Raw genomic sequence first — 23,363 nt, 5'->3', positions numbered from 1 at the left:
CCATACATTTCTTTCAGAAATTTTCTGCTTAAATTATTTATTTATTTAACTTTCTTTGATGACTTTTTTATTATTGACTATGCATGAAGATAAAATTCTTGTATGCATTCGTTTTTTTTTTTCGTACTCATTCCATAAAACTTTTATACTGATTTATATTTACGTCATCTTTACGACTTATACTTAACTATAATATTGTAGTATTTTATTTCAGATTGTCTACTCAATGTCACTCTCAGTTACACTCCTTTTTCATTCCAGTAAGCACATTTTGCTTGGTCTCGCAAAACAAATGCAGTCAGAGCCACAACTTGCTTTTTCTAGTGAAAGAAAGAAGTAGTGAGAAGTAGGGATCTCCATAACAGCCAATTGTCAGAAATGGACCATAGTTGCTTTTTTTTTTTTTTTTTTTTTTTAAGCCAATTTCACTTGATTTCCTTAGAATTCGCGATGTTAATTTAATACTTCGTTGTGTATCATAAATATTCCTTTCCTTATATATATATATATATATGTTCTAATTTTAGGCATTTATGCAATTTGTTTGTTAATGTTTTCTTCACTAAAACGTTTGCAGGCTGTGACTCCAGGAATGCTAGAAGCTATGAAAGTTCGTCATGACGCAGAGTGTGCCATGGAAGATTTACGTACCGAGTGTGGTCTTAATGAAGCAGCTAATATGAAGCAGTGCCTTCGTGTCTTGTTACAAAGGTTATCAGCAAGTTCACAAATTCAGTCGTTTGCTATTCATGACCAAGATGGGGTGAGTATAGGTGATAATGTGAATGTCATAATAGGTATTTTCTCTGAAATTATTATTATTATTATTGTTAATACTTACTTTCTTAGTCTTGCAAAATCAAGGTAAATTCTATGTTTTTTTTATCGTAATTTTTTTTTCAATAATTATTAATTATTACTGGCATAAGGCTATTGTAGAAAGGGATATTGCCATTTTCATATACTTCGAAAGGAATATTAGAACCGAAAGTAATGTACAGAAAGAGGTTTAATTCCAAAAGGTAAGTAATCTATGATGTTGATTTTCAACCTTGTAAACCGCCCTTCTTTTTGTGTGGTAGGAATTATCTTCGAGAAAATGAAAGAAAAGGAAAATTGTGCATAGAATTAAAAAAAAAAATATTAGTACCGTATTCAAATATCAAAATTAAAACATTACTAATGAAGGGAATTTGAATTTCCCAATAATTAAGAATTTCTGAAGTTTTGTAAAGGAGACCTTCCCCGTTCTCCCTCATTAATGATGATCTTGATCAGTAGTCAACAAAATTGCATTTGCCTAATTTTGAATCTTCTCAAATGATCTATATATATATATGCAGATGATCTATAAAACGGCACCAATGGGCTACAGAGCCCTATTCTATAAGTCAAAATAAAGCGAATATCTATAACTGTATACGTTTCGGGTTCTCATCTGGAGGTGCGAATTGCACTATGTGGACACGTCGCAGATAATAAACTATAGAGTGCATCTACTAATTCATTAAGTAGTCACATCAATTGATTCCAGTTGGCAATTAAAGTCTTTAGAAGCTGACATTAGCATCACTTATTAGCATAACAATCGATGTAACTCCTGGATTGATTCGTGGGGCAATGCTAATAGTTCCAATTTAATCTATGACATTGCCTTGTAGTGAAGTTTTTGATTCCCCGTAGCGTCTAAAGGAGGCACCGGAGGTTATAGCATCATATAGCATTTTTAGAACACCGGATATATATATATATATATATATATATATATATATATATATATATAGTAACTAGCAGATATATATATAATAACTAGCAGAACTTTCTTCGCACGGGGGGAATACGTTTTATTTTGAACATAAAGAGAATGGGGTCTGAATTTGGATTTAAAAGTCATCAGAAGTGTCACTGTTCGTCTTGAGGACCCCGAAAACTATATAATCGACACTAATATCAGTCATTTTCGATCATTTATATATATATATATTCCCCCTCCCCCTCCTGAAGTTCTACCGTCAAAGTGAAATATAAAATCCATGCGAGGCGCAAAGCTCATCCATGTTGAAAATTTGATCGAGATCGGTCGGGTGGAAAGTCACGGAAATAGTCACTTTCAATTTTATATATCAGACTAGCCTTTGGCTAGCAGGGGGCTACGCCCCAGACCCCCGCGTTGGCTCAGCCTACGGCCTCGCATCTCTTATAATATATCAGCCTTTTTATCAACAATGAATTTCGTGCATTTGCTCTTCATATTTCCTGAATTTGCCCAGCTAGGGGCTTCGCCCTCACACCTTCGCCTTTGCTCAGCCTATGGCCTCGCACCTCCTAAATCCACAATTCTACGAAATTTCAAATTTATTTTCCTATTTTAACACATAGTTAAACCCATTTAAATAACATGGGAATTTCTTCATTCCCACTTTAGAGCCCTTAAAAGCAAAAAAATATTCACTTTTGGCAATTTTCCTGTCGATTAGTCTCGGAAGGCTACAATCATGCTAAATTTCATCAGTCTAATCATACCAAAAGTGCCAAAACATTTTGTGGTATAGAAGACGTCCCATATAAATAACATGGGGCAGATTTTTCAGTTTCCCGTAAAACCACTCTAAAGTTGGAAATTTTTATTTTTACTTATTTACTTAGGTAATTCTCACGAGAATGTAAAAACATACCGAATTTAAAGTTTTTATTCTAACCCCAAGTACCTGAAATATGAGATTATATGTCCAAAAAAGACCATATAAATAGCATGGGGAAATTCTTCATCCCGCGTTTAAACCATCTAAAAATTAAAAATATTCACTTTTGGCAATTTTCCTGTCGGTTAGTCCCCGAAAGCTACAATCATGTCAAATGTCAGCTTTCCATGTCAACCGGAAGTAACCCTTTAATTTGTGTCAGTTCATGTAGTCTAATATATAGTTAAGATATGTAATAATTGCATTGTTCATTTCATCGAGTATAGAATACGTATATTCCTTTTAACACTTACAACATTTTAAAATAATCATAAGTAGGAAGGCAACTATAACTATAAAATTTCTTTTCAGTGAATCCGAAGTCATTTTTCAGAATTTCTCTTGCACTAGGTTTAGTATTGAAAAGAATCCTGTTAAATAAATAAATAAATAATAATAATAATAATAATAATAATAATAAAAAACGAAAATGTTTGATGTGTAAGGTGTCTTGCTTTTGTGATAGAGGATTGGCCAGATGGAAGTCTTATATGCTTATTCCCTCTTTTTTGGTAAAACACTTCATATCGTCGGTTATTTTATGAACTATGTTGAGACAAAGTTTCGTTTTAGTAACTTTATCCTATCAGAAACATACATTTTATCAAAGTAGCTGATTGTGTGACACTTTGCAGGTGCTGATTTAAATAAGGTAGAAATAAGTTACGTTACTCTGACATATTTTCATATGTTTTTGGATAAAGACAAATTTATAAATATGAGACCTTGGCCACGAATTCTTTAACTCCTTTATCTTTATTTTCCTCTCTATTCAATACTAGTATCCAGAATTATATATTACTTTTACCATTCTGAAAATGTACCAACAGAAATCATCCACATTTTACGTGAGATTCGTTTCCAATAACTAATAATGTTTTACGACCTTATGGAACAGCAGAGACGTTAAACTATTAGAAAAGAAAAACGGTGTTATAAAAAACATGGCCTATTATTGCGTGACATTTGGACCACTAGTCAGAGTTCTATTCGAAATTGTGTATCCCTAGCAGAATACGTAACGTTTGAACACATGACTGACATCGTCAGTCAAATAATATTAATTGCTCAACCATGCCACACACTTTGACATACACTTCAACACACTTTGACATACATATATGTAGTATCCTATGCAAAAAAAAATAACAGAACTCAGTTAATTTACTATCTGGTTATCGTAAGAGAAAACTGTTATCAATATCGAGAAGAACTTTTGCTCATGACTACATATCTGCTTTATTTCAAGCGGTATCATATCTCAGGTTATACATAAAATTATAGAAATGTGATGTAAACGAAAAGTTATATCTCAAAATTCGATGTGTGCATCTATGGTCAGAATGTGTTATTGAGTAAGATATTTCTATTACGAACATATATATCCTAACTACATGAAGTGACATAAAATAAAAAGATACTTCCAGTTGACGTGGAAAGTTGAAGTATTTCATGATTGTAGCTTTTCGGGACTAACCTACAGGAAAATTGCCAAATGTAAATATTTTTAAGGGATCTAAAAGGAGGATGAAGAATTCCCTATGCTATTTAAAAATCTTTTTTGGACTTATAATCTCATGTTTTAGGTACTTGGAATTGGGATAAAAACTTGAAATTCGGTATGATTGTAGGTTTAATAGAGAACTGAAAAATCTTTCCCATGTTATATGGGACACATTTTGCACCTCGAAATTATTGAGCACTTCCTGTAGGCTACAACGATTAAATTTGACATGATTGGAGCTTTTCTGGACAAACCCACAGGAAAATTCCCAAAAATCAATACTTTTAATTTTTAGGGGTCTAAAGAGGGGATGAAGAATTACTCCATGTTATTTAAATGGGCCTTTTTTGGACCTATAATCTCATGTTTTAGGTACTTAGAATTGGAATAAAAACTTCAAATTCAGTATGCTTGTACGTTTTCGTTAGCGCTACTTAAGTGAATCATCATCAAATAAAAATTTCTAACCATAGAGAAGCTTTATGGGGAACTGAAAAATCTTTCCCATGTTATTTATATGGGACGTCTTCTTCTACACCCCAAAATGTTCAGGCACTTCTGGGATGATTAGAATGATGAAATTTGGCATGATTATTGCCTTCCAGAACTAAGTGACAGGAATATTGCCAAAAGTGAATATTTTTAATTTTTTAGGGGTCTAAAGGGGGATGAAAAAATTCCTATGTTATTTAAATGGGCGTTTTCTTGGGGTACAAAATCTTATCTTTTATATAGTTGAAATAGGAAAAGAAACGATAGAATTGTGGATTCAAGAGGTACGAACGAGGCCGTAGGCCGAGCAAAAACAATGTGTGTGGGTGAAGCCCCCGGATGAGCAGATTCAGGAAATATGAAGAGCAAGTTCACGAAATTTATTGTTGATGCAAAGGGCGATAGATAAGAAATGCGAGGGCCGAGCAAACTCGGGGGTCTGGGGGCAGAGCCCCTGCTAGCCGGAGGCTAGTTATATGCATAAAATAGAAACAAAGATAATATTTTATACAGAAAGAGAACCAAGAATTAAAATCTCCACCCCTTCCCATATTTTCCCTACATTTTTGAAGCGGAAGATAAGAGGAAAAATTTGGAACCAAAGTATGCGAACTATTATTGTACTGTTATAGTTTGCTTACACAGATACATAGATACATATGCATTTCTCTAACTCGGAAGTATATGCAAAATACAAAAGGTTAGATATAAAAGGATTAAACAAAATGTCAGACAACAAAATGGCAGAGAAACGATTGAATGGAACATTCTGCTTGCCCCTAGATCCTTTATCATGGACTCTGGGAAACCGAATATTTCAAATGGCAAGCAATTCCGACTGATACATTAGGGACAAGATCATGGGAAAATCAACAACTTTTATAGAGAAACCATGTTGGTGTAAAGCATCTTAAGACAAAGGTGGTTTTACTTTGGTTTTTAGTACGGTTAAATGGTAGCCATTGCGAAAACTATGCCTCACAAAAGACTTTTCCTCACAAAACTTGTTCTTTTCCATGAAATTCGGACACAGCAGGAGGCATCCCTAGTTCAAACTACAGATTTTCATTTCTTACAGTACCAGATCTGAAGAGAGAGGAAAAGTCACTAAATTAGGAGCAAATTTCACTGATTTTGTAAGGCTATAAAAACTAGTGTTATATAGGCGGCCGTAGGGAAAGAAAGTGTTTTTCTTAGTTATGGAAAAAAACTCCAAGAACCCTAGTCCACTATTTTTATAACTGCATAATATTTAATGTAGTTGTTGAACACTAGTCGCAAATTACCATATGAAACTTTGATAATACACTAAAATTAACTTGAAGCTTACAATTCGACTTTGGGCATCGTCATTTTTCGCATCAATGTTTACTGGAAGTGAGTTGGGAAAACACCAATCACTTAAATAACTACAGGATAATTCAAAATTGATTAGAAAGGGCTTTCGCTAAATGCTTTATCTAATGAGTTGTAATAATGTCTTTCATAATGAAAAGTTGATCCATGGTTATATAAACGGATATGGGGCTTTTTCGAAGACGATTGGGACAAGTTGTAAATTTATAATATATATATATATATATATCAGATAAATTTATATAACAATACTATATGCGCTTCATTTACTAATTCTATTTAGTATACACTAACTTACATTATTATTTTTAACACTATTAAAAATTATTTTGCCATTACTATTATTTTTAATGCTGAAATATGATATAGTTACGTTATTATTACAACTTTTAACTGAATAAGTAAATAATTAAAATTTTCCTTTTATACACGGACAAAATCTTTTGATAAACCTATGCTAGGTAATTTTTCACACAATTACTAAAAACACAAAAACACAATTACTAAAAACATATATTTTATAGTTTCTGCATAACTATTGTAAGCAATTAGCACATTAAAATTCAAATTACTACGTACACAAATAAATATTAAAAAATACTTTTCAACGTGTTGTAGGATTTCTGGCATGATATGTACAAGAGCAAAACAATACTGTCTAGTACGGAATGTTCATTATATAGTGTCGGAAATCCTACCAAAATCCAATGAAAATATTAGATAGGATTAGAAAAGAATTTAATTGAGTAACATATTACTAACACGTTATAACACTATATTAAAATATGTATATCTCATTAACGTTTGGTTAGCAAATCAACCACCACATATATTAAAAAATTAATTACTTATTACACACTTGAAGATTTCACAAATATTCCTTTTAAGACAAACAATAAGGAATGGACCAAGACTTTCTTAGAACAACTTTCAAAACTCGAATGACTCGCCGACAAAGTCGTGTAACATAAGAAAATTAATTTTAAAGAGAAAGGTCCTTTGTCATTTTTAGGTAGTTTGCATGTTTCTTCTCTTATTTCACTTCTACACTTTATCGACGAGCCGGTTGAAAGTTAAAAGTTGAGTGCTTTCACTTAGTTTCTCGTTTACATTCTAAACAAACATGTAAGCATACATGCATACAGAGTGATTCACCTAAAAATTACATAGCCAATAGGCCGAAAATGGAATATATAGTTGATGTGCTGTTTTCGCATGCATCTAATGTATAGAAGGACTGATATTTGCAGCCAATAACAAAACAGGAAAACGTAGTCGAATGGTAAAAGTGTATATATAATCAACGAACTTGAAAAATTTGTTACTGAATTCCCTATGTGTGTGTGTGTGTGTCTGTCTGTTATTTGCGATTTTTTCTTTTCATTTTTGAGTCCTCCATTCGATAGAGCATCAAAAACTATCTGAGAAAGTAATGGAATTTTTCGCGTCACTCTTACCGTTCCCGAGATATTGGCCAAAAAATGGCCGATTTTTGGAGATTTATGGGGCCATGTCTCGGGAGCCATAAGCTATAGAGAGATGGTATTGATCAATACCTAAGAGAATGGTGAACATTTTAGTACCAAATAGTAACCGGATGCTACTGGTTATATCTATGGGTGAAAAGTGACAGCTCAATATAGGTAATTCAATAGATTCCCTTATACTCAGGTTTCAAATATATAAGTGCATTACCTATTGAATTTAATCAAATAAATTTAATATTCAATTTCATATAAATTTCGAAAAAAAACAATCTTTTTGAGTTCGTTCTGGCGATGCTCTTCGACCATTCTCAACTGGTTTTAAATGGAACAATGCCTTGGAACATCATGTAAAGGGAAGTGAAATGGCAGAAATGTCAATAGTGTTTTTTTATAGGCATCTAGTTCAAATACACCAAGAGTTATCGTCGAAAACAAAACGAGGACAAGTGCTAATGCCTCTCTCAACAGTACAAGTACAGACCAGACATGATAAGGCAAACGATGCTGTCCATGGTATGGTTCGGGTTGAGTGTGTGTTTCATAGAATATTGGGACGTCCTCGTCACTAGATGTAAGAGTTCAGCGAAATGATGGATTTGTTTCAGAGGATACTATTTTCGAAGAAAGAAAAAGCCAACACGTTGTTAGTCTATGGCGAATTTGGTTAGAATTCCGAAACGCATTATTGGTCTGTCGACAATCCCCTGGCTGCGTCAAGTGAAAAGACAGTGTCTGTGAAGCTTAAATATGTAGTATTGAATAATGTACCAACATACCATAGAGCAGTTTTTCATTGAAGGCATAATAGATTCCCGATATGTCGACTTACTAAGGAATAAATTTCCACCAATGTTAGAAGACTTTCCATCGGAGACCAGGAAAAAATGTGGTTCTAGTATGGCGTCTGCTCAATAATTTGGGGGTGTAAAAGGTGTCCCATGTAAATAACATGGGAAAGATTTTTCAGTTCTCTACAAAACCACTCAAAGTTGGATTTTTTTTTTTATTTTACCGATTTACTTAGGTACTGCTAAGAAAACGTACAAGCAGACCGAATTTCAAGTTTTTAATCCAATTCTAAGTACCTTAATATGACATTATAAGTCCAAAAAAAAAAAAAGGCCCATTTAAATAACATGGGGAAATTTTTCATCTCGCTTTTGGCAATTTTCCTGTAGGTTAGTCCCGGAAAGTTACAATCATGCCAAATTTAATCTTTGTAGCCCTACAGGAAGTGCTTAATAATTTATGTCAGCTCATGTAGTTTTATATATAGTTAGGATAGGATATATAGATTATATACATATCTTTTAGTTGATATTGACAGTAATTCAATAAAGAGTGGATGTAACTCTTAATACGTAAAGGTAATCTTAGCTTTCAGAATTAACAATGTCTAAACAGTGAACTACAGTATTACCGCGTTTCAACTTGCGCTAGTTTATTATACTTTTTTTTTTTTTTTTTTTTTTTTTTTAGCATTATTACAGTATATTACACATAGTGGTCCAACATCAGGTATATAGTCCGTACTTATTGGCTCATGGCCTTTACATCATTTAATCATTGTTATCAGTACAAATATTGACTTAGTTTCTGTATTATTTGTTCGTAATTCATTTATTTTCATTTATATCTTAAACTCAGAACAAACTGAAGCAAATAAACGCACTATCTTAAGTAAAATGTAGGGCTTACATTAATGCAGGGCTATATACCTACTATTGGGCCACCCTTTATTGCTATATATTTCAATATATTATTATTATTATCATTATTATTATTATTATTATTATTATTATTATTATTATTATTATTATTATTATTATTATTATTATTATTATTATTATTATTATTATTATTATTACTTGTGCATTGCAGTTCCCTGTTTTGAAAGTAGAAGCCAACAATATGCCACCTCATCTTCATCGAGCTATTGTTACGTTTGAGAGAACTTTAGTAGAACTCCAATACATGGTTGACAATGGTGATAGGTTACTGGAACAAATGAACGCAAAATTGGCAACGTTATTAGATTACTATGAAGATCTTCAAAACTTATGTAACCAAGCGGGAATCAAGGGAAAGAAATACAATCGTGTTCACGAAAACTACACTTGGAATGTACGGATCCTACGAGGTCAAATTGATCTTATACAGTCTTGTACAAAGGAATGTAAACAAGCAATTGCTCAGGTACGTTTATCAGTGTGTTTTATGTATATAAAGCTATGTTGTAATATATGTATGTATTTATGTTTCTAATGAGAATTTCGAACACATAATATTGGTGTTGATGTAAGTTTTGAAGTATAATCCTGTAATTGAAACGTATATTTTATTGTTTCTACTGTTTTGAGACAGTGATAGTTCTCCCATTTTTCTCAATCAATGTCTGGCTTATTGCACACGTAATTTGTATTATACCGCTTCGCTTATTTCATTTTCACCATTTATAACATGAACTACAGTCCACGAATTAAGTTTATACATTGTTTGTTTGTACCGCATAAAAAATTCGCACGTTTGAGAAGAATTTTTGGAATATACGAGTATGTATCTCTGCTCAAACTGTACGTACGGCAGGAGGAGGGTTTCAAAGGGGAAAATGTGGTTTAAAATATATGTCAAAAATAGAATATCTCAGATGCTTCTTAAGTTAGGAGGATGAAAGTTGGTATATATACTTCCCATTAAAATAATTGGGCATGTGTCCAATTATTTTCGAAAATTCAGCTTCTAAGGGGAAAGAGAGGGGACAATTTTTATAATCCATACAGTTAAACTGTTTGAAATGTGTTTTGGGATGTAATTAATACATACCTTGTACTGGGTTTTCATTATACAAGTTTGATTACAATGTGTCTTTTAAGGGTAGGGGAGGTGTTAAAAATTAACGCCAAAATAGGTTTAGGGAGACGAAACTCGGTATATAAGCTCCTCATTTAAAACAATCGAACACTTGTTCCACCGTTTTCGAAAATTCTACTTCCAAGTGGAGAAGGGGCGACAAGTATATGAACTTCTGTGTAAAACAGCTATAATTTATGTTTCTTAACTATTGACTTAGCACGACAGTGCATTCTAACTGTCCTGTAGAAGAGTATAACCATTTCCTTAGTGCCCTATTTTGCAGATTCGACGTAATACTATCTCTTTCATTAAAGACACAATTTACATACCACTGTATCCACGTTTTTAAATACGTTTACGGCAGTCTATACACTGTTCAACTCTACATACTTCGTTGGAAATGGCAAGAATTTTACTACCTAGTAGATTTAAACTTGTAGATCTGCCCTCTAACGATGTAGGTCAGGTTATTTCCCTGTACGGTAGTAAACAGCTGCTTTATTGAGTTATGAAACTCTACATTCTTCTGATTAATACGCTGTATAAAACTATAGTATCCATAAAACTGTTTGTATTTCATTTCAGGTTCATAGTTCGGCTTCCACAGTAGGAAATTATAATAGTAAAGAAAGGTCTCCAAGCACTAGTCGAAGTCATCGAAAATTGAATCTGTTGTCGAAACGACCGAGCGCAGACGCAATTCCATCACTAGCAACTCAAGGTAGAAGTCCAACTTCTCCTGTACCGCTTAGCCCAGCAAACGACATCAAACCAAAGAGCATTCTGAAGAAGTCAAATTCAAATATCGAGCAAGGAAGTTTGGGGTATGTAAGAATCTCCCCAACAAACAGTACAAGATCTAATTCTTGGGTGTCTGAAACTTTAAATTTTGAAAAGAAGTAGTTCGATTTAAACCATAATAAACTTTTTTTTTTTAATATTGGAAAATATTTTTAAAAAAGTGTAATTTAAGGTATTACACACACACAAATACGGGAACATATTTGTATGTCGATTGTGCCTTGTCGGCGTAGAATATATGGTGGTAAATTCCGTAGTTGAAAAATAATCTTTCTGCCATTAAATGTGGAAAATATTTTTTAACGAAGCTGTCTATATGTATATAATAATAAATATGTTAATTCATTTTCTTATTAAGATCGTTGCCATAAGATTCTGTACTCTTCTTTTGGTTCAAAATATAATATGTTATAAACGAATAAAAATAAGTAATTGTATTTTGGTACCAGATTATTTTAATAATTAAAGAAATATTATGTATTTGGAGAACAATAATGTGTATACAAAATGTGTACAAAAAACTTTTTTTCACCCAAGGAGGCACTCTCGGCGCTTTCCAGTACCACGTATCACTATTTCGACAGATGTTTGACGTAATTATAGATAATTAGACGATCGAAGAACAAGATTTTTTTGAAATCTAAATACATTACTACCAAATATCCACAGGTATTACTTTGTGCAAGAGTGTGCGTGTGTTAATCAGTGTTGAATTTTGCAAGTGATTTTTGCGTTTTGTTCTATATTTCTTTCTCTCTGGTCTTAACATTCCAGTTGGCAAACTTTTAATACTCACACCCATAATTGGATGCTAATTGTTTTTTTTTTTTCTTTTCTTATTTCCCTAAACTCTCCCTTTTTCCATTACTGATTTTTTTAATACTTGTTTTGTGATACTTGTATTGAGTGAATGCTTGAATGTTTTAACATTGGAAGGAACATGACTCCTTTTTTCTTAAACAAAGCGAAGTGCTCCTATTAACATTAGAACAATCAAAAAAGATCTTGGTATTACTGAAATTCTATGCAGCTTATGTAAAAAATAAACCGTACTTTCCATTTTATATATAATATAATATAAAGATATATAAGGTAAGAGACATTACATTGTGTACAAAGGTAGAATAGTCTTTCATACTCGACGATTGTGATATTAATATTCTTTTGAATATGTGTGATATTCCAGAAAGTGTTTCATGAGATGACATCAGTGTTGTAAATATTGTTCCTCATTCTTCATTTTCTTTTCAAGAAAAGACTTTAAAAAATATGAATGCTGTCTTAAGTGTGCTGTTAAAAAGATGCTAGTCACTCCAGAAATTATTGACTAAATGTGGATCGTAGTTGAAAATCGTTGTTAAATACGTATATATAAATATATATGTATATGTAAAAATATTTTATGACAGTTAAGAGTGGACAAATAAACTGCTGACATCAATTAGAGATTTATGAACTAAATATAAATAAAAGTCGTTTATGAGAGTTATGTAAAGAACATTAATATTCTATAAAAAACAAATTAAATAGATAGATATATAATTATATGTGAAAATATAATGAGTACATTATTGAATATATATATAAGTAATTTAAATAATGTTCTTTTATTAAAACACAATAAAGGTACTAGTTTTTAGTAGTTACCATTTTTTTTAAATATGAATGTGTTCTAAACTAAAAAAAAATGAAATGCTACCTTTCTTACTGACGTACTTGTGAAATTTCTTAATGTACAATGCACATGAAAGCAACTTTATCAATTAGTTCCTCCCTTGAAACATTAAGTTCCTATTCTTTAAAAGTTGACATTTGCATTGCTTCTGTATTTGTTGATTAAAATGTGTATGGTGTTCCATCGAGTTTTATAATAATGTCACATACAACATTATTTTACGTTGCTTTTAAGTAAATCTAGATAAAAACATTATTATAGTCTTAGCATAGTCTACATAAATTTCTTAGTACAGTTCATGTCACGGATGAAAGTGGGATAGTTAAATAAAATATTGCTATAGGCAAAGTCACTTTATTTTCTACAAGTAGATAGAGGTGTACGCAAATATCATACACACAGTTTGCTAATTTTTAGTTATTTAATAACTTTTCTAGAACTTTAAATTTTTGTTTATATTTTTTTTTAATATCAAAAGAAAAAAATACATCATAAGTGCTCATAGACGATCTTTAATATTTAGTGATTTAAATATTTTCCTTTTTAAATTGTTTCTCGTTGCATTTTTCATAATAGCAAATCATATGAAATGCAAGGATTACTATTAAATCGTCTTAAACTTTCGTCATTTTACACATAAATTATGTGCAAGAAACTTCTTTTGCTTCTTCTGTATGAGTTTAGAGATAAAAATAAAAAATATAAAAAAATAAAATAAAAATAAAAAAAAGTATGAACTGCATGTGAAGAAAAATACAAATACTTCACATACGGAAGAAACACATAATTGTAGTTTGTTGCTGTGCCTTTAGTATTATTTATTTCCAAGCACTAGCTTACGCAGAATTTCATGAAGTTCAGGCTCTCAAGTTAGGTGTGTATATACTGTATATAATTTAGGTGTATATATATAATTTAGGTGTATATATATAATTCAGAAATTTGCATAAAATCTTGCTCAAGAGTGGAAGGGGTTAAAGCTCTGGAACCTTCCTTGCGTACACCACTGTTTATAATATATATATTCATGAAGGGGTTAAAGCTCTGGAACCTTCCTTGCGTACACCACTGTTTATAATATATATATTCATGAAAGTATTATTCTTTTTTTTTTTTTTTTTTTTTTTTTTTTTCTAAGCACACACACAAACTCAAGTTGACAGCAATATTAGTGTTCCAACTTTCGCGATGTTTGATCGGTTGTTTAGAAGTTTGTTATTAGCAGTTTTCACTGTTACAAATTATGTTTACTTTCAAATACCGACGCTTTAAGATTTTTGGCGTTCGTGTTTCTCCCTATTCAGATAGATTGAACAGAGAAGTGTGAAGCTATGGAAATAATAAAATGATCATATACTTATTGTATCTCAAATACCAATGTTTAGCAAATGAGATAAACTTTTAGAGTGGATCTAAACATTTTCGCAAAATATTACTCGATTATTGGTCAGGTATTTTGCTAATGTCACATTCGATTAATACTTCAGTTTCTTTTTTATTTTTATCTAATTTAATTTTTTTTATTTAATTGTTGCTACCATTCGTTCATCACTTTTTTAAAATCTTGAGAAATCTGATATAGATATAAGTAACTGAAAACGAATTTTCGAAACGTCATTGGAAACAAGTTCGTCAATAGTTTAAAGAGGTGAGAATGGGACAGTAGGTGAGGTTTCTTGTGGAATTTCGCAAGTGCATGCATACTTCACTTGTGTAACTGTAATCAACATTTCTCTTTCAGCATAGTTCAATCTCAATGTTTATAATACCAAATTGCTGCTGTAAAACAGCTCGTATATCGGTAATTAACACAGTGTTGGTGGAAGCTTTCTGTTATTATTCAAATATAAAATCGATTTTCTTTATCTTGTTTTATCTATCATTTTACTCTATCGCTGTTACTCTGGTCACAGCTTGAGATACATGAAAAGATTACATCTTTCTTTTCACAGTTGCCATTTATTTATTTATTTATTTATTTATCAAGCATTTGAACCTTGTTTATTGTGTTTTCTGCAACATAGAGAAAAATGTATCTACTATTATAATGTTACTTTAAGAACTATTGAATTCTTTTCGAGGTTTTATGCCTTCATTGGAGATTGAAACTGGATTGCATTTGCTGGAAATATGTGCTATCCACCATGCTACAAAAAATTACTTACACATTTAAACAAGAAAATTAGGAAAACTAAAAATGGATCAGAAGATTGCGATCTTGGTCAATAAATAGTTTTAGGATCAGGGGCCACAAAATTTTTGAACGGCCCTTAAATCGAGTTTTCGTATTTTGTACGTAATAAGCACATCATACTGAGTTAAGTGATAGTTTGCGTTTGGCTACACTGTATGTAGTTCTCGGATCCCCGCTTGGCCTAGTGGCTAGTTCGCTTGCCTTTGGTATGCGTGGGTCCCGGGTTCGATTCCCAGTGAGGGTACAGTTGAATGAAAAATATAGTTCGGATTCCACTATAATCAGTAGGTCCCGTCTCCCTTAGATACCTAGGCATAATCGTGGGACGTTAAACTCAAACCAAACGAAACCAAACTATATGTAGTTCTCCAGATATAAGGCCTACAAGAAATTTTTGCTGAAATATATTAATCCAATAAATGATCCAAAAAATAAACAAGTTCAAGGGAATGAGGAGTTTTGAAGAATATGCCTTATGCGTAAAATTACACGCTAAACATATTTAATCTCGGAAAATGCATAATCCTGGCAAGGCTTGACTTAATTTGCCTTATAGCTCATCTTTTTGCCTCTTCACAATATTAGGTTTCGTCGCATATTTTTCCTTTCGAAAAAAAAAAAAAAAAAAAAAAGGTTAATAGTATCAGGTATTCGAAAACGTTGTTTTTATTATTTTTTGTTTATATATTATTTACATAATGTTTATTTTTCGGCTGACAAACTTAGAGTTCAAAAGACTCCTCTTTTATGCTACTGGGGCCTCTGGTTCGATCCCCGGCCAACTAAATTTGTGGTGGACAACATCGTGTCCATGAGTTTTCTTGTTTCCTCCCACTTTTCATTCAACCAATTCTTCCATCATCATTCACTTGCATTAATCATCTTTTCCCTTAGCCTAAAGGGCATAATCATGGGACGTTGAACTGATATATTTATTTCATTATTATTTTCTTTCGTGTTACTGAATAATGTTTCCGTAGATTCAAGTAGGAACGAAAAGCAATAATAGCTATATGTCTTCCATTCGTCTGAAATTTAAAACAATGAGTATCCTCTAACACCAACTATGTATTAATGAACATTGTGGTATGTTATAGATTAACAGCAGATATCTTTCAAGTAGCAAATAAACACATATCTGCATGCTTTGATGGCTCGAACACACTTATTTGATGAAGTTTACTCAGACACAAAGGTATCGTTGGTGCAAGAATTTGCGTTAGAAATCTAGTATTAAAATAGACATACTCAATATGACGGAAAAACAACGGAACTTTTTAAATTAAACAAAACGAATTAGGTATATTAACAATTCTAGTTGTTTTTATTCAGAATTCATCCTTTTCGCATCAGTACACCGTTGGGCACGTTCAACCAATGCTAACATAGAATTTTTTTAATGCCTCTTTTCGGAATCGCCTCAATGACCCTCTTCACGACAGACTGAACGTGTGTAACATTGTCATAAAATGTTCCTTTTATGGCCAATTTTAATTTTGGGAATAGGAAATTGTCACACAGTGATAAATTAGGCGAATACCAATCAATGACAATTTTATTTAAAGTTTTAAAATTTGGTGTGCCTATATATCTTTACAATAAACTGCAGTATGTTAGAGATAGCCACAATCGTGATACTCGCTCTAGCAGATCAACACTGTTGTCGATACCTCGTCATAATACGAATCAAATGGCTAATTCATTCACAATCTTTGGTATTAGAGAATGGAACAGACTTCCACCAGATGTAAGGAATTCACCCTCAATTGCGACATTCTAAAGAAATTTGAAGCGATATCTGATAGCCTTAGCCAATGTACACCAATCTCGGGAATGATGTTCTTTTTTTTTTTTTTTTTTCTTTCTTTCTTTCTTCACAAAGATGAGCAGTAGCAACCAAATGTAAACAGAAACTTGAGGTATGTATCTATAATACTAGGTTTGTGGGAAGGTATGGGGGAAGGGAGAATGTAAGGTAGTATACTTTTAAAAATACATATATCGTTCTGTATATGCTGTATGTATAGTTTTCTTGTTTTTATGATAAATAGTATGAGGATATGGGGGCAGGGGGTATGCAAGGGAGCATATTCGTGTGTAGGGGTATATATGTGTGTATGTACATATGCATTAATGTAGTAATTGTAATCTTTATGGATTAGATGACAATGGTAGTACGTATATCTTGTATACATTTTAGTTGGTTGAGTGTGAGAAAAGGCAAATATAGCCTTAACTCTGCCGTTAAATAAATAAATAAATACGGAGGATGTGGAAGCACACAGATTTGTTTTTAGCCAAAAAGTCATGAACTGCGACGGTTCTGTGACATGGTGCGTTGTCCTGCAATAATGACTAACTGCCAGGCGCTAGATACTTGAGCCTTACGCGAATGATTCGCTTCCGCAAACGCTCCAAAGCATCCAGGTAGTATTCACCGTTAACAGTTCAACCCTGTGGAATGAATTCCCGAAGTGTAATACCTTCGGGACCGTAAAAACAAATCAACGTTGTCTTCTCACGTGACGTTTGAAAGAACCTGAGAACTTCCATGTAGCACTTTGGCGTTTTGTTTGCGGATCGTACTTGAAGCACCAAGTCTCATCACCAGTTACGATTGGTTTCAGGATTGTTTTGTTCCGTCTGGCTGTTTTAATCAGGTCTCTGCAACGTTCAACGCGAGCAAGTTTTTTGGTCGCCAGTTAAGGTTTGCGGAACAAATCAAGCACAGACTTTCCGTTTCTTTACATCCTTTGTCTAAATTTCGTGAATCATATCCATCATCGTATTTAATTCCTCCACAATGCATCTCACAGTTGAATTTGCATCGTGGCGATAATTTCAAGCACTTGTTCAACCAACTCATAGCGATTTTTTTTTCGGTCAGCCTGGCTTTGGGTCGTCTTCCAAGGACTCACGACCGTCCCGGAATCGTGTACACTACTCGAACACACGTGTAGAAGATAAGCACTCATCACCATACACTTGCTTCATCATTTTCGATGTTTGTGTAAATGCTTTACCTAGCTTGAAAGAAAATTTAATATTGGTTGTTTGTTCCATCGTGTTTTTGTGACGAGGTGACACCAGATACACTCACTTTGCTTGCTATAACTTGACATTCCGTTAATCAATTCTCATGATTGTGGTCTCGTTTTGTTGAGCAGATATCCAGCTTTCCGATGATATGTTGCTTCAATGGATGGAGTAGTGGTTATCTGTAAAGAAAAAAGTTCCGTTACTTTTCCGACATACTGTGTACTTCTCAATTATAGCATTTACTTACCTTAACGTGATAATACCTTTCTCAGTAAGCAACTTTCATCAAGTTCTCAGTCTTAACTTCTCAAATACTTTGTAACACTAAGTTATGGTATTTATTTCAAGTGTGCACACAGTTATTAGTAAATGTAACTTTGTAATATCTTACCAGTGGCATAATCGAACATTGCTGTTGTTCGTATTATTATTAACATGTGAAATTACAATATTGGTAAGGACAAAACACTCTTTTAAATTAAAAGGGCTGATAAATTCTCAGGCGTCTGGTAAAAATCAGAAAAAAAAAATAGTGTGAACGACCATGCCCAACAACTTCCTATCAACAAATCTTTTTATAGGAAGCGTCTAAATCTTGTATTGTGTATCCTGTTAATGTTCAATTTCGAGAAAAGAGAATAGGATATTTTTCCTGGTGTAAAGCATACTGTATTATTTTCTTTTGTTGAGGTAGATTATACAGAATATGAGTAAGCCATATAGCTTCAAGTGTACTATATTTTCCAGATGGAATTCAAGTAGATAATAAGTCGTGTAGTCGCCAGCGAAAGTAAATACTACTTTCTTACATTTACTCACATCAATACTTCGTCTTAATGAGTGATCACAATAAAACTGTGTTCAGATTCACCTATTTGTCCGAAATTATTAGCAAGAGAGAGACCTGTAGGAGAATGAGAGATCTTCTTTTCCGGAGACTATACGAAATGTTTCAGTTATGAATCCTATCAAGTGTAAATTAAGTACCGTATATACTCGAATCTAAGACGCACTTTTCCTGCAAATATTTCAGGTATAAAATAAGGGGTGCGTCTTGGAATCGTATATAAAACCGCTCCAGCAATGGGGTTCGCTAAAGTGTGTGCCATCGCTCATTTCGCGGAACTCACACAGCATGCCTGTGTGGCCATGTCTGTGGCATCATACTTGTAATATAGCACCTTTGTTTTCTTTTAAATCTTGGCATTTAAATTTTCAGTTTGAATAAATAAACCCGTATGATTCAATTTGTACTGCCTAATTCTGAGTTGCTTCATTGAATATCTAGGATGCGTCTTAAAATTGAATACAAGAAATTGGCACAACTTTTGAAGTTTAGAACTAGGGGTGCGTCATAGATTCAAGGGTGTCGTAGATTCGAGTATACACGGTAACTATTCTAGAATTTAATTATCTAGTTATAAGGTAGATTTTCTAGGTATTTTAATAATTTTGCCATGTTCTTGTATCACTCGTATTCACAGGTTTTATTACCATTTCCATTCTTTTCTTTTTTATTTTTTTTTATTTTGTTATTTAAAATAGTTTTACTTTATTAGCCAAATGTAGTTTGTACCCAAACAGAAATTATTTTTTCATTACTTTAGGAGGAGAAAGGACAACATCAGTAAATCAGAGATAATATTTTGTGTACATATCAGTAATATGCACTTGTATTATTATTACATAATATAGGACACCACACAATTGCCGAAAAGCAGTTTCCGGTTGGAAAGAAATCCAAGTTACGATTTTTTTTTAAAGTGTGAACTTTACACTCTGAAGTTAATTATATAATCACTTTAAATATCATTTTGAAACTAAGCGTGTATTCCTTAGATTTGAATAAATGGATTGCTTGTTAAAATTTATATAAGAATATAAATATGCAAAGTTCCAGCGCTTCTAGCAATTCTATAAGAAGAAATATGGACAAGACATAGTAATGTATAAAAGAAAATAGAAACTGTAAGTATTTTTATTTCACTTTACCAAAATATATTTTACAGTTACTAACAATAGTGAACTCCAATTTATTGTTTCAAAATTTGCACTACCAACTCAAATAATGGCTGCATTGAGATGCCTGGTTTTTGTATGTTTTCTTCTTAATAGCATGGTAAATGCATTAATTATTTTTTTTAAGGGAATACTTTAGGGAATATTATGAATATGTTAAAATCCAAAAACCTTTATAATTATCCTATATTTTTAAATAAAGTTTTGATTTAGTCTGGATCATTTTTAGATCAATCTATTCTGAGAATTTTGCCCTAAAGAACTGTTCAGGAAACAACAGTACACAATACAAAGCGGTCCATGTTTAACCAGAGTTGAAAGTGATTGTTTAAACGGTAAACATGAGTTACTCGATAATCCTTAATCTGTACGGATTCTTATGCCTCTAGCAATAAGCATGCATGGGTTTGGATGCATGAGTGATATGAGGGATTCGTCCTGGTAACTTTAGACATTTCTTCCTTTTGTTTTAATTTTGCACGATTAGCATCTTTGCTAAGTGCTCTTTTGTATTGATATGTACGAGATGTGATTGAAAAGTTTTAAGACAGTTGGCAACACTGCTCAGGAAGAGTAGATATAATTGCCCGTTAGCATGGAAACGGTGGATTGGTGTGTCCTTGACGCATGTTGAAACATGTACCGAGATATTTTTATTCAGTACGGCGTAGCAACCAGTTGAGTGCGGGCGTGTGTGTGTGTGTGTGTCTTGGTGGACTTTTAAGTGCGCAAAATGGATGAAAAATTGGAACGACGCTTTTGTGTGAAACTAACGAAAACTTCGCGAAAGTTGGCAATTTAGTGCGCTCGAACCGTAGACTTACAATTAGGGAGGTGACTGAAGGTCTGAATTTAAGTTTCTATGCGACTCAGTCAATTTCAACTGATGATTTGAACGTGCGTCGAGTGTCCGAGAAATTCATTCCAAAAGTGTTGTCACACGAGCAGAAACAACACAGATTTGAAGTGTCCCAAGAAGTGTTTAATCGAGCCGAAATGGACTCAGATTTCTTGAATAGGGCAGTAACAGGCGATGAATCATGGGTTGATGGGTATGACTCAGAAACAAAGGCCCAATATTCTTAATTGAGGACATTCAAGCAAATACGAAGAGAGTGCTTCACATCATCACGGAAAAGAATTTTCAGGAATGCTTCCAGAAGCGGAAACACCTTTGGAATCGGTGTGTTCATTCAGCAGGGGACTACTTTGAAGGAGATCCATCACAATAGCCTGTAAGTGCTGCCATTTTTAAATTACAAGCCCAGTCTTAAAATTTTCCAATCGTACCTCGTATAATCATATTATTTGACATGCAATTCAAGCATCTTTCCTGGAAATTATGTTGTGGCTGCTGTCTGAGCTCCATAGTGTTAACAATCTTTGATATTGTTTAATACATTAATATATTAAAAGACGTTGAATACTGCACATTTTGCAGTTTTTAAGATGCACTACAGAGTAAGGCTAATATAAAATTTGCACCTATTTTGAGAAGTACCTGTTTTTCTGTTATATAGTAATATTCTTATAAATATACAAAATTGGTGGTATATATCTAACCCATTTGGGACAAGTACTGATTAATATTAAAAAAAATAAGAGTGTAGTAAGTATTTGGCATAATTCTGATCTGACTGTAATTGCTTTTTTGTAACATTAATATTGTAAGTATAAAATGTGACTTGTTACATGAGATGGAAAACGTTTCTTAGATTATTTAGAATCTTTCTTGGTTTCCTCGAGAATTTGGTGAGTTTATTTTTACAATAAAAGATACGGAGTGTGCATGTTACTTGCACGTGTAGCTATTATATTATATGGAACAGCTGAGACGGAGTTATGGACACTAGTTAATTTAACTTCATGGGAAGCTGATGTATTGGGAATATTATGGTGCCATTTTTGTTATTTAAATGTATCTTAATGATGACTATCAGTAGCATTAGATATTTTTTAAATACTTCTTGCATGTTAGCTTCAAGCGAGAAGAGACAAGTTGGTATTAATCCTTATAAAAATACTTCATGTAATTGACTGGTAAACTTGGCGTCTTTAAAAGCAAAGGAATCAAGACTTGATGAACCAGACAGTGAGAAAGTGTAGAACTATTTGGAAGAAGATCCAAGATGTTGACAACAAAGGACAAAATATGTTCTATTTAGTTTGTTACTGCTGTGATGGTGGGTGCTTTTAGTTACCAGTTTTAGCATGTCTCCTTTAAAATTACGGCATTGGTTTCTCACTACCTTCGAATGATATGCAAAGTAGTTGCACTAAATTCTTATACAACCTTTGTAATTCGTCATCCTTTTTTTGTATTTTGTGTAGCTACAGTGTTAAGTATCCCTTTCTTTCTTATATATGTCTACTAAAATTAGTTGCTTCTTAGATTAGAGAAAAAACGTAACGTTTCATAATCGTTTTTTTTTTTAGAATATTAATAGAGTAATACGTCATAATTTGAAAAGATAAAGAAAACAAATGTATTGCTTATAAATATAAGCAAATAATACCCTGAACATATATACAAATAATTCATGTATTTAATAATAACAACATACATATTTGGATATCAACCTACCATAAAATAAGAATTTGATCGATGCATATAAAGAAATATTCTGAAGAATTGCTCGCGTTGTTGACAAGGACGAATTTGGAGCTTGATTGAGAAATATGAGAGACCGTCTTCATACTATAGTATTATGGAGATAGGATATAAATTATCTTAAATTCAGATATAGAATTCACAACACCTGAATTGTCTTTCCATGATATTTTTTTCTATGTAAATAGCCTTTTTGAACATCTGTTTAGATTACATCTTCCTTGACCTGAACATAAAATTGCCACAGCAATACATTGTTAATATTTTACAATGCTATGCCTAATGTACTAGTTAACGCATTTTTATGATCTTTGAAATTTAAGGCCTCTTTTTCTTGCACATTATCGCATGGCATTTTATTTGCTCTAAATCTATCCTCTTTAAGATGAAAAATGATTTTGTGAGGGAAATAATCCTCTAATCTAACAGTTAGCACCTTGGCTTTCGTCGAGTGTGTTCGTTAATTAAATTTTTTCAGGAAGTACAATAAAATACCTGAGTAGCGTTTCGACTTTCACGTTAATTGTAGGTCTCTTCTCACATAACCTTGTTCTGCCATTCTTGGACATGACTCCTCACTACACATTGCAT

At 32.7% G+C, this 23,363-nt stretch overlaps 1 protein-coding gene across 1 annotated transcript in view; it reads left to right on the top strand.

Moving 5' to 3' along the window:
• The window catches only part of LOC145688051 (inactive phospholipase C-like protein 2), a 662,718-nt gene that overhangs the window by 635,699 nt on the left and 3,656 nt on the right, over positions 1-23,363 (top strand). The window contains exons 17-19 of the mRNA XM_081761756.1: positions 578-763; positions 9,462-9,776; positions 11,019-11,257. Of these exons, the coding sequence (XP_081617882.1) occupies positions 578-763; positions 9,462-9,776; positions 11,019-11,257 (740 nt within the window). The remainder of the gene's footprint in view (positions 1-577; positions 764-9,461; positions 9,777-11,018; positions 11,258-23,363) is intronic.

The sequence above is a fragment of the Thermobia domestica genome, chromosome 6, assembly GCF_964235325.1.
Source record: "Thermobia domestica chromosome 6, izTheDome1.hap1.1, whole genome shotgun sequence".
Classification (NCBI taxonomy): domain Eukaryota; kingdom Metazoa; phylum Arthropoda; class Insecta; order Zygentoma; family Lepismatidae; genus Thermobia; species Thermobia domestica.
This window is presented reverse-complemented; position numbering and strand designations above follow the sequence as displayed.